The 12,560-nt window shown below is 32.2% G+C and overlaps 1 protein-coding gene across 1 annotated transcript in view; it reads left to right on the forward strand.

Moving 5' to 3' along the window:
* Window positions 1-12,560, forward strand: part of LOC106466618 (collagen alpha-1(IV) chain-like) — a gene marked incomplete at its 5' end in the record, with an annotated part of 138,773 nt that overhangs the window by 30,898 nt on the left and 95,315 nt on the right. The window contains 5 exons of the mRNA XM_022394658.1: window positions 798-860; window positions 2,583-2,681; window positions 4,826-4,879; window positions 10,025-10,121; window positions 10,613-10,735. Of these exons, the coding sequence (XP_022250366.1) occupies window positions 798-860; window positions 2,583-2,681; window positions 4,826-4,879; window positions 10,025-10,121; window positions 10,613-10,735 (436 nt within the window). The remainder of the gene's footprint in view (window positions 1-797; window positions 861-2,582; window positions 2,682-4,825; window positions 4,880-10,024; window positions 10,122-10,612; window positions 10,736-12,560) is intronic.

The raw sequence follows: 12,560 nt of genomic DNA on the forward strand, positions 1-12,560 counted from the left end.
ATGCGACCCTCAGATTGCGAGTTGTGTGCCCTAACCACCTGGCCATGCCGAGCTGTATAAGTAATGAAATGAAATATGAAGTCACGAAAACACTTTTAAGTGCTTGATGTAGTACAAGATTGGACCATCTAAACTTGAGATTATGCATTGCCCCACTTCTCCCTTTCCAGCTTGCAGAAAATATTACTGGTTATGAATTTCAAAAAGGAAATTCTTAAATAACATAAAAATCACTGTTTTTAAAAACAACCAAATGCAGTTCACATTCTAGCCAAAGGTATAACTTCAATAACTGGCAAATACATTACGTAAAAATCACTTAAAATTCAGTTGTTTTATGAATGTTTCTTGCCATTTTGATGTGACAGAAGTAAAGAAAGGTGAAAGAAATGAGGGCATAAGTACAGAAGGAAAGAAAAATGGTTAGAATGAAGTAAATATTAATTGATGCTGTTATTTAGAATTATGAAATGTACAACTGACTGAATCAATCAGGAGGTAGTGATATAATTGGTAACTAATGAGAGCACCTGGTATTTATTAACAGTGATCAAGACTTTGCTTGAGTCCTGTCTTTCAGAGATAATTGTTCTGAATTTTCAGCTTAAGTCTCAGATTTTCTTTAGTACTCATATAGATTTTGTTTATAAAACATTTTGGAACTTGGTTCAGCTAATTCATTAACTTTTGAAGTCACTTATGCATTTTTTATTTTATATATCTTTTAGGTTGCTTTTTAGTTTTCATGTACATTTTACATAACATTTTTTTATGGGTTTCCCTTTTTACAAACCTAGGGATACCCAGGTCAACCTGGATTTAAAGGAATGAAAGGCGATATGGGATATCCCGGCTCATTAGTAAGAAACTGTTTTATTGCTTTTATTTACTATAAATAAAAAATTTTAAACTTCCATGGCCTTTTTAAATTTTGTAAAAATATGTTGAGTTTCATTTAAATATGCTTACATAAACTACCACAGGTATTGTGTTACATCTAAGCTGTATTAGTAATGTTTCACATCATCAAGTATTAGGTCGTCAAGAAATTAATGTCATGTTTTGGAACACTTTCATTAACCATCCCCCCAAAAACGTACATTACGTATAATAATTAAATGAACCGCCTAAATGTCACATTAGTGTAGCCTATATAATATGTAAAGTTTAGTATACTCTAATCCCTTATAGTGATGGCACACAACAAAACACACATTTGACATGTAAAGTTGTTTGAATACAAGAAGAGAAACAATGCCTCTGTAACCACAAAGAATATCAAAGAAGTTTATGGAAATGTTTTGAATGTCTGTAAATGTCAACGATGATTCAGCAAATTTCGTTCAGGTGACTTTAGCCTTAAAAACTGTGATGGCAGAAGCCAACATGTTGGAATTGATACTGATGCTCTGAAGACGCTTGTTGAGTCTAACCCAAGGTAACACACTCGTGAAATGGCCCTGAAATTGTGTGTCTCTCATGAAGCAGTCTGTAAACATCTAAAGAATAAGGGAAAACTCTATAAAGGTGTTTGGGTGTCTCATGAATTCTCCGATGATCATTGTTACCAACATGTGAACGTTGCTTTGTCTCTTCTGGCGCGTGAACCATTTTTGGAAAGAATTGTCAACGGTGATGAAAAATGGATTCTCTATGCGAATATTAAATGCCAAAAACAATGGCACAGTCCTAGACAAAAACCACTTCCGACCCTAAAACCTAGACTCCATCTGCAGAATGTGATGCTTTGCATTTAGTGGAAAATCAAAGTAGTAATTCATTTCGAACTCCTCAATCCATATTTAACTGTCAATGCAGAGATCTGTAGTCAGAAAATTAAGCCCTTCTTCAGGATCACCTTTCACTCATCAATCGGAATGGTGTGTTTCTTCTCCACGATAAGGCACGTACACATGTGGCATGTTTGATGCAACACAAGATTATAGACTTGGGTTGGGAAGTTCTCCCCCACCCACCATATTCTCCAGATATGGCATCATCAGTTTACCATATTTTTCATTCGCTGCAACACCATCTTAATGGGGAAACATATGCAAATGTGGAAGATGTTAAAGAGGACATCACCATGTTTATTACTTCAGAGCCAAGTGTTTTTTTAATCAGGGCATTAAAAACCTGATTGTAAGATGGAAAAGCAGCATTGATAAGAATGGAGACTATTTCATTCAATAAATGTTTTGTTTTGATATACAAGTAGTTCTGGTTTTTTCATATAAAAAAAGTGACATTAATTTCTTAATGACCTAATATGATCAGAGAGATCAATTTTTACATACAGCCAGATAAGTTATAAGATCAGAAGAAATATCTTTATCATCATGTGTTTTAAACAAAAACACTAAGTTTTTTGATTTTTATGTAGAATACCATGTGATGTAATTTTTTGTATTGGATATAATTTTTCATATTGTTGTAATACCTAATACATGCCTTAATTGTGTATATAGAACTTAAACTATAGCAAATGCAAATACACAAGGGTTGTCTTTGTGAAATTTTCTGAGGAGAAAGACATTCAAAGAAATAACTATGGCATTTAATATCGTATGTTTGTTATGAAGGGTGAAACAGGGAAAAGAGGATTTGTTGGTGAATTTGGACAAAAGGGCCAAAAAGGTGAATCTGGAATTGATGGAATAAATGGGATAATTGGCCCAAAGGTAATGAATTGTTTTTTTATATACATTAAAATGCTTGGTATTGAATAACAATTGTGCAAAATATATGTTGTTCTTGCATTACATCATTTAATATAAATTCCATTAAAATCAGATCAGAGAGTATTAAAGTGACTTATATATATATATATATTGTATCAAATGAATATATTAGTAATCTCTCAATAAGTATTTGTTCAAAATTAACCTTGTTTTGGAATTGCAGAATAATATAAATTTGCTATTGCTTCTAGAAATTTAGACTGATTGTATACTATCACAGTGCACTTGTTAAGTGTATAAAATTTTTTATTTTTTCTAAGATGTTGAAAGCTGACTTTTCTTACACCTGTATTAAAAACAGTTGTTTTTCCTAATTTAATAATGATTAATCTAAGGTACATTTTGTTAGATTATAGCTGTGCTAGCTAATGTTGGAAAAGATTTAATACGATTTATTTAAAACATTAGAGGATGAAGTGTTAATTTTAAACACAAAATCAGTTCCGGTGTGCAATGTTTATTTTGGCTAGTTAGTGATTTTAATGTGTAGATTGACTGGTTACATGGACAGGAACACGTAGCATTATGTAAAAATTGATGCTTACTAAACATACAGAAAATGGTTTAATATAGAAATACTTTACAGCTAAGAACTATCACACTTCAGAGTTTCAATATTATAACAGATCAAAATTTATTCTTTTGTAAAAGCTCTTATTTACCCATATATGATTCAAACGTTTCTCAGAAGCATGTACAGGAAAATTACTGTTCACATATTAGCTTATAAATGCATTTTCTCAAAACTGTATCCCTTCAAACACTGTCTTATGGCTAGTGAATCATTGTTTATAATTCTGTTTTATGATGTATTATCTGTGATATCCCCCAGCAAATACCTCTTACTCATAAAACAAAAACAAGGAACTGACAATTAACAAAGTAACCTTCAATTAAAAAATAAAATAATACAAAGTTTTATACATAACGTCAATATTTTGTTTCCATTGTGTTTTTATTTCAAATTATAATTGTATACAAACAACATAATTCTCCAATAAAATAAATCAAACATTGTCTAAAATAATTTACTTACAGGACCATAAACACTTAACTTTAGAACAAATATCTAAGGTGGTTTTTGAAACAAATCTTAAAAATGCCTAGCTTTAAGAGTTACAATTTTTTAACCTTCTCTCACACTAAAATATAATATATAAAATCTGTTCCAAAACTAAGTTGGGAATATAAAGCTATGTGCACCTGGATGACCCAATTTGTTTTCCATAAAAGGTCCTTTTACAGCATTTGAACCTTGGTCTTAACAGGTGCAAAACCAGAGTTAGAACCTAACCTCTCAAGAGCCAGATTCAAGTTCCCACAAATAAATTATTTGTGTTTTGATACATAACCCTGGGTCATTCCCCATTTAACATTTTTGACACTCCTCAACCAGTCAAAAACTATTATAAAATGTGGTGCAGTTTTGTAATAGTTTTCTATTTGTTATTAATGATTAATCCAAAGCCAAACAAATGATTCTTAATATAGACATGCATACAATATCTTCTCTGTTTGAAAGTATACCTTCACTGACCAGTTATCTTCACATTAAACCAGTTTAAAAGAGAACCTCAATATGTGGTAAAATTGTTTAGCATTGAAATAAAAATTAAAAAAAAAGATGTTACCTGTTTAATTAGAACAATAATAATTACAGTGTAATGATGTTATTATTACCATATCAATTTTCAATGTACTTTAAGGACTACTTGCAGTCAGATCTTTATATACTGTGTATACTTAAACTATTTATTAAATTCCAACACTCAGCTGTTATAATAACAGTAAAAACATTTCCTTAAACCTGTAATTAATGTACTTTGCCACAATGGGCAATATACTATAATATTGAAGAAAACTATGAAATGTTATGGTATTTGATTACATTAAAATCTATCAAGACTGTTAAAATATTATCAACTTCTTAGTTAGTGTTTCTGAGTAACCTTTTATATATGATCGTGGTTAATAAATAAATAGAACTTTCTGTGTATTTGAATTAAAGAAAAAACTGCTCATTAGAGTAGAAAGGTTTTTTTTATCATGTGCATGAGATACACTGGCATTTTTTTTCACTGCAGGGCTTTCCAGGGTTTAAAGGATGGCCTGGAAGACCTGGTCCTCAAGGTCCTCCAGTAAGTACTTCTGAAATATGAAATTAATTTTTCAATTAGCATAATTTAAAAAATAACAGTAAATAATTGCTTATTTTATTTAATTATGTGTCCATTGTTTTCTGTAGTATAAAAGGCTCTTACATTAGAACTCTGTTGTTATAAAGGTGCCTTTTGATTATACTTTTAGAATAGGCACAGAAATGATGTTTAGGAGAAAATTACAAGATTAGATGGTTATATTCCAATGTGGAAAATTGATTATAAGAAGGAAATAGAATGCTATAGTTTTTGTTTTGTTTTTTTGTGGATGTTTATAAAGCTGGCCTGAAAGACCTGTTCCTCAAGGTTCTCCAGTAAGTACTTGTGAAATATGTAATCAATTAATAATATATATATATATATATATAACATACTTTTCACAAGAAACTGTATTTTTTCATTTTACTTTTATATTTTGAGGATTTCATTTTTCATGATATGAAATTGAGACAACATACTTATGTTTACTGTCACAAAACCCAAAACTTATTTTCTTGCGTAAAAAAATCTCATAAAATTTTAAAGGGACAAAAAGAGCTTATTAGCCCATCAAGGATGTCTCTTCCAGCTCCCAACTATAACCATATCTTACTATTCATGTATTCATACAATTTTTTGTGAATTCAGTTAAATTTTAAGCCTCCATTACCCTTGAAGGCAGCTCATTCTAAAAGCTAACCACCCTGTTTAAAAAGTAATACTGCCTAAACTGTAGACGATTCCTATGCTGCCAAAATTTATACTTATGACCTCTTGTCTTATTGTTTTCACTTCTAAACATAAAAAAAATTGATGGATCTATATTATCAATACCCTTAATAATCTTAAACACCTCAATCAAATCCCCTTCTCTAGAGAAAACAAGTTTAGAGACTTTAGTCTCTCCTCATAGGAAAGTCCCACCATCCAAGGTATTATCCTAGTGGTTCATCTCTGAACCTTCTCCAACAATTCGATGTCCTCCTTTAGGAAAGGAGCCCAAAACTGTATACAGTATTCTAAATGAGGCCTTACAAGTTATCCATGGAGTGAAACAATAATAACTCTTGTCTTTTATTCAATATTGCTATAGATGCTACCCAAAATCCTATTAGCCCTATTGCTAGCTACAATACACTTAAGTGATTTTTTTTATCACAACACCAAGATCTTTTTCTTCAACCACAGTATTTAATGTATTCCAACTTAAATTGTAACAGTAATTTTAACTGGGAAAACCTACATGCATCACCTTACATTTTGGATAGTTAAACATCATCTGCCATGTATTGGCCCAATATATCAAATGATCTAAATCTCCCTGTAAGTCTGCGGCATCTTTGATACAGTTAGTCACCCCAAAAATTTTAATGTCATTTGCAAACTTCTAAATTTTGTTAGTCATTCCAGAGTTAATATCATTAATATAAAGTACAAACAGCATAGGACCCAGCACAGAGCCCTGAGGCACACGGCTTGTAACTGTGATCCAGTCAGATCTAACTCCATTTATTACTACTCTCTGCTTTCTACTTTCCGGAAAATTTTCTATCCAATTTAATAACATTTCCCCCACACCCACAGATTTAATTTTTGTGACAAGTCTTTTGTAAGGCACCTTCTCAAACACTTTTTGAAATTCAAGGTAAACCAAATCCACAGTATTTTCTTTATCAACTCTTGCAGTAACATCCTCAAAGAATGTCAAAAGATTTGTTAAACAAGACTTTCCCTTAGTGAAACTATGCTGGCTCTTTGACTGTATATCAAACTGCTTTAAGTGACTCTGCAATGCATCTTTAATCACACTCTCCAAAACCTTTTCAACTACTGATCTAAGACTAACTAGCCTATAATTGTCTGGACAATGTTTATCACCTTCTTTAAATATTGGATTAAGATTGGCCAACTTCCAAACTTTTTATACTCTTCCACTACTCAGTGACCTGTAAAAATTATTAGCTAGAGGTTAGCAAACCAAATCTTTAAGTTCCTTTAAAACTCTAGGATAAACGTTGTATAGTTCAAAAGTTTCCCAACTTTTCTCTTACAATTTCTAAACTTAAAATGATATATTTTACATCAATATTTTCCCCATACTTTAGGTGCTCTGGTTGAGGTATAATACTTGTTTCTTCTTTTGTAGAAACTGAAGAGAACATATGATTTAATAAGTTTACCATCTCATAATGTTTCGAGATCAGCTCCCCACTATCCTTTTTAAGAAACCCAATCTCCATCCTAACCATAATATCATATATGTAAAGAATTTCTTATTGTTTGATTTAACTCTCTCAGACAAACCTCTTTCATATACAGTTTTTGCCTTTTTAACTTCCTTTTTAACCAGATCTCTTGAATTCCTTTAGTCCTCCAAGTCCTTAATATTTCCATTAAGTTTAAATTTCTTATATTTATCCCTAATATGATTTCTTAAACCTTTGCTGAATCATACTGGCTTATTCCACTCTGTTGCCCTTTTTTTTTCTGTAGGTAATATGTATGTTCTGTATGCATATACATTTTTTCCTAAATCCTTCCCATATCTGTTCAAAATCTCCTCCCAACTCTTTAGTCCAATCTACAGAAGCCAGATCATGTCTCATTCCATCAGAATTGGCTTTCCTAAAATTTGGAATCAAGGTACTATTCTTCTTCAATTCTATATGTAGTAAAATTCCAAACTTAATAGTGAAATGGTTGCTTGTACTTAAATGCTCACCAACCTCAACTCTGTCTATCATATTCACATCGGATGCTAATATTAAATCTAATGTAGCTTTCTCTCATGTAGGTTCCATCACCAGTTGGTGTATAAAAGTATCCTGAACAATTTCCAAAAACCTATCCCCCCCTCACTGTCAAACTCAAAATTTTCCCAATCACTTCCCATGAAATTAAAATTTCCTATAATAACATTATATTTTTCAGCTACCATTCTGATCTCATTATACGGTTTCTCATGAAGTTCCACATTCTGACCTAGTGATCAATAACAAATCCCACTGACAAGACTTTTCCCTTTATATCCACTAACACCAACCCAAACTGACTCAACCTCAGTGCTATTTTTTTTTTATATGCTCTAACTTAGCAGGATGCAATTCACTCCTCACATATAAAGCTACTCCTCCCCTTTCTTCAATACTCTATCTCTAGTAAATAATCTGTAGCCTGGTACTTCAAAAAATGTCTCTCCTCAAAATTGTTCAATTCAAACCAATTCTCAGTGATACCCATAATATCAAAATCCTCAGTTTCCACAACTGCTTTGAACTCATCAATTTTATTTCGAATACTCCTACTTTACTAATATCATAGCCTTCACCTCTGTCTAGCCCTAGTTTAAATCAACCACTACAGCTGAGTTAATAGCCCTTGCTAACATGCTAGCCCTTGCCTTGTTTACGGGTAAGCCATACATTCCAAAAAGATTAACTTTCCTTTGAAAACTATCGCACAAATACAACCAGTCTATTTGCTCATCCCTACAAGCTCAATTACAATTTGTGTTGTTAATTTTTATATATATATGTGATATTTATGGATTTTGGAAGCAGTATGACAGTTTATAATTTTGCTTACTTTTGTCATGTAAAAATTGTTTTATTAATTTATAAAAATAATTTGTTTTTGTTTTTTACAAAATAGTCAGCTGGGGAAATTTAATGTACAATATTTGATCCTATATTGTAGTTGTCATCTACACATTTGCTTGAAATTTTTATTGTAGTATAAATAGTTTACATTGTGGTTGTTTGTTTGAAGTTAAGCACAAAGCCACACAATAGGCTATCTGTGCTCTGCCCACTATGGGTATTGAAAACCAATTTCTAGCATTGTAAGTCTGCAGACATACCGCTGTGCCACTGGGGGGGCTACATTGTGTTTTATATTTTTTAAATTAACATCAGAGTATGCAACTTAATGAGTCTACTGAATTAACTTTTTCATGATTTCTGTTTTTTTAGTAAATAGAATTCTAGTATTTAAGTAGGCAATGTTTAATGTTACTGATAAAGGCCATAACAAATTTTTCATAAATTGTAATACCATCAAAATATTGTAATTTTATGAATACACCAAATGAAGGCATAATCTTAAAAATGTCAGATATAATTATTGCTATAACAGAAGTAGAACTGAAAAATAGTCTTTTAAACCTTTTTTCATTAGTCAAAATTTCACATGTTTCCAAACAATACTGGAAGAAAATGATCTCTGTGTAAGGGATACAGCTATTGTTTTGGTATTTGTGGTTAATCTGATTTCTTCAAAGAATATTAGATAGGTCTGCTTTATAACAGAAGGATTGGCAGGATAAATTATGAAGTAAATCTGAATTTAACTAAACTAACTGAGTTCATGCAAAGAAATAAACAGGCTGGACATGAAGTATTATACCAGATGAAATGATTGTTATTTCATGTCAAAGGCAAAAACACTGTGCATATTTGTGATAGGATACTGGACAGTTGCCTTCTGTTGGACTTGTGAGTTGATTCTGTTTATACTCTAAACTAATATTCCTTGTTTGATGTAAGATATTGGATTTCTCAAAAGAACTAGTCCTTCTCGTATGCTGGTAATTCTCATTCAGCATAGGGGAGGCTGTTACCTCTGTATATCATCAGTTCTAGTGAGAAACGTTGTTGTCATTTGACCTTACACAACATGCAGCATTGAAGCAGTATCCCTGTGGGCAGAACAGGTATTACATTTAGGGAACAATGGAGGGGAAAAAGGAGCTAGAATAAAGTCAACTTTATAGTTTTCTGGCAAAAACTGCATAGTCAGAATAAACAAAAAATAAATTTTAATTTTAAATAATTTCTAGTAAATCATAAATATCTGTGCTGACTTATTCAAGTTGATTATTTTAGGTTATTAGTTAAACATTTTCAAACCTTGTTTCTGAAAAATTGTTGAGTTACTAAGTTAAACAGACTGAAGCATTGGAAGCATAAGTTATAGAAATTCTGATTTTGATAATGAATGTGTATTTGAAATATAAAACTTTGCCATTCATGGTTATTTACAATTTTAATATAATCCTAAACTTATTTTTAGGTTATTGCATCATAGTATTTTTACCATTGTTTAGGTTAAAAGAAAAGCTTAAGAAAATATTTTTATTTCTGTCAGGGCCCACCAGAGCAAAAAATAACAAATGGAGATCCAGTTCCTGGCCCACCTGGGCGTCAAGGTCCTAATGGTTTTCGAGGACCACGAGGAATTCCAGGTTAGTGGATTTTGATCCATTCCATCAAAATATCAGATCTTTGGTTTTAAATCTATATTTTGTTGTATTTGTTTAAACCAGATGTTTCTTGTTCTTCTTTTTTCTTGTACTTGAATGGAATGATTGATTTTATACTGGACAGACTTTTATCTCTTAAACTAAATTCTTTGTATTTAATCTAAATTCATATTTTGAGTTAAATATTAAAATGTGTAGCTAAAATACATTTTTATGTAAAAAACAAATACAAATATTGTGAATGTTGCATGTGTACACAACTATTTATATGAACAATACAGGTATGTTAAAACATATGTGACCTATGTAACATATATTTTAGGATGAGCAAGCAGGGTCATACCCAAGAATGTTCACAGTCAAATGTTTGGCATACCAACTCTTATTTTTAATTATCAAAGCAGGAGTACTGCTTTTTTAACTGTTTGTGAACATTGTAATCTCCTTAACTTTCCACTATATTAATATTTAAGGTAAGCCTGGAAGAGATGGATATATGGGGATAAAAGGAAGGCCAGGTGAACCAGGACCTCCAGGACAGAAAGGTGAAGAAGGCCCTCCAGGATGTAGCCAGAAAGGAGAACCTGGAGAGAATGGTATTAAAGTCATAATATTATGATAAAGGAACATGTTCTTTAAAAACTATAAATTTGTATTATATTTTCAAACTTTTAAGCCTAGTTAGATTACTGCTACACTCATAGGTGTAGGGGCTTAATTTTGACTTGGGGGGGGGCAAACAAGTTTTGCCTGAAAATATAAAATTGACTTTAAAATCATGCACTATAAGGTTTAAAGTCACTTGAAAAAATGGTTCCAATGACTTCCATGCAAAACCATATGGAGCTAAAGGTTAAAAAAGGTGCAAGTGAAAATGTCATGTGTGGGTAATACATTTTCTGAAAAGGCATAATCAATTTGCAAATATACAAGTTTGCAAAAAGTTATATATGTACAGAGCTTTCGGCGGAATTTTTTGGGTGATTTGATTTTTGCCCAAAAAATTATTTGGGCCAGAATGGGGAAGGGGGCAACTGCCCCCTTGACTCTCCACCTCCTATGCCTATGACTACACTACTATTGCAATAACTGTAGTGTAAACACACAACTTAGATATGTTTATAGTTTTATTATTACATGACCAAATGCTTGAAAAATTTTGCCAGTTGTGTGAGTACCTGTGACATCATATTCCAGTAGAGACGAACATGAACTTATTCAAGACTGCATACAATTACATGGAATACATACACATATCTGAAATAACCAGATGTATCACATAGCACTGAAGTTTCACATTTTTAGAATTAAAATTAATTTTAAACAAGTACTCTTTAAAATACTGAAAGCTTTGTTAAGTGTGAGCTTATATTGTCAACAAAACATTACTCAAAGTTTTCAAATGTTGCGTTGTTGTTAACATATTCACATACCATATATGTCATTTACCCATAATACTCCACTGTCTAATCTTCCACGTGAGTTATCGCTGATGTGTGAGTGGATCTTGTGTACGTTGTGCATTCCTGCATTAAGCCAGATTTGTTTGTATACAGTAGTCATGATGAAAGTTTGGTTGTGGAGAGGGAAGGTATTTCAGAGGTAAGTAAGTGTTTGAAATTTACACTTTCTTTCTGAGGCATTCTATCTGTTTCATGGGGATTTTGGGGGATATCTTCCTCCTTTTTAACTACATGTTGGCACAATTGTCATCCTTGGCTTTTTCCCTACTAATGTGGCCTCTTTGCTTTTGGGATCTTCTGGGGTGGGATTCTGTCTTGTATCAAATTTGTTTCCCTTCTGCTTCTAATATGGACTTACAGATGGTTCTTTTTTTTAGGGGGGGGTGTAAATTTAGCATCATATGGGGTATCCATATTGCTACATTCAATTTTTTCTTTCTTTAGTGTTCATTTGTCTTTTTGACCACTGCATTCTTTATTCATGTTCCATGTCCAGCACCTTCCCACCATTTACCTGTCCTATATCTAAGAGTTCCTCCATTAGTTTTGTATTCTTGATGCAGTTTGGAGTTCTTTGATTGATCTGTCCTACCTCAATCACTTCTTGGTTCTTTTCCTTTTTGCCTATATTGTCTTTAATCACACTATGGTGGGCCTTTTCTCTAGGACTGTGGATGCCCATGGTCGACATTCCTATTTTTCATCTCTCATTGCACTGTCTTAAATTTGTTCACCATGGGATTGGGTACGAGTTTCGTGCCTTGACCTTAAAGCTTGTTTCAGATCTGTATATCTTTGTCTCTGACTCCTCATCCACTTGCCTTGGCTGGTTATGCATCTTGACAGGATTTTGACCTGTTTATATCTTTCCTTTCTCAACCCATTCATCATCTTCTTTGGGTGATTTCTTTAATCCTTGCCACTCTATGTCAGGTTTATCTGATTGCTTCTTCTAGCT

This window comes from Limulus polyphemus, unplaced genomic scaffold (assembly GCF_000517525.1).
Source record: "Limulus polyphemus unplaced genomic scaffold, Limulus_polyphemus-2.1.2 Scaffold2324, whole genome shotgun sequence".
NCBI lineage: Eukaryota > Metazoa > Arthropoda > Merostomata > Xiphosura > Limulidae > Limulus > Limulus polyphemus.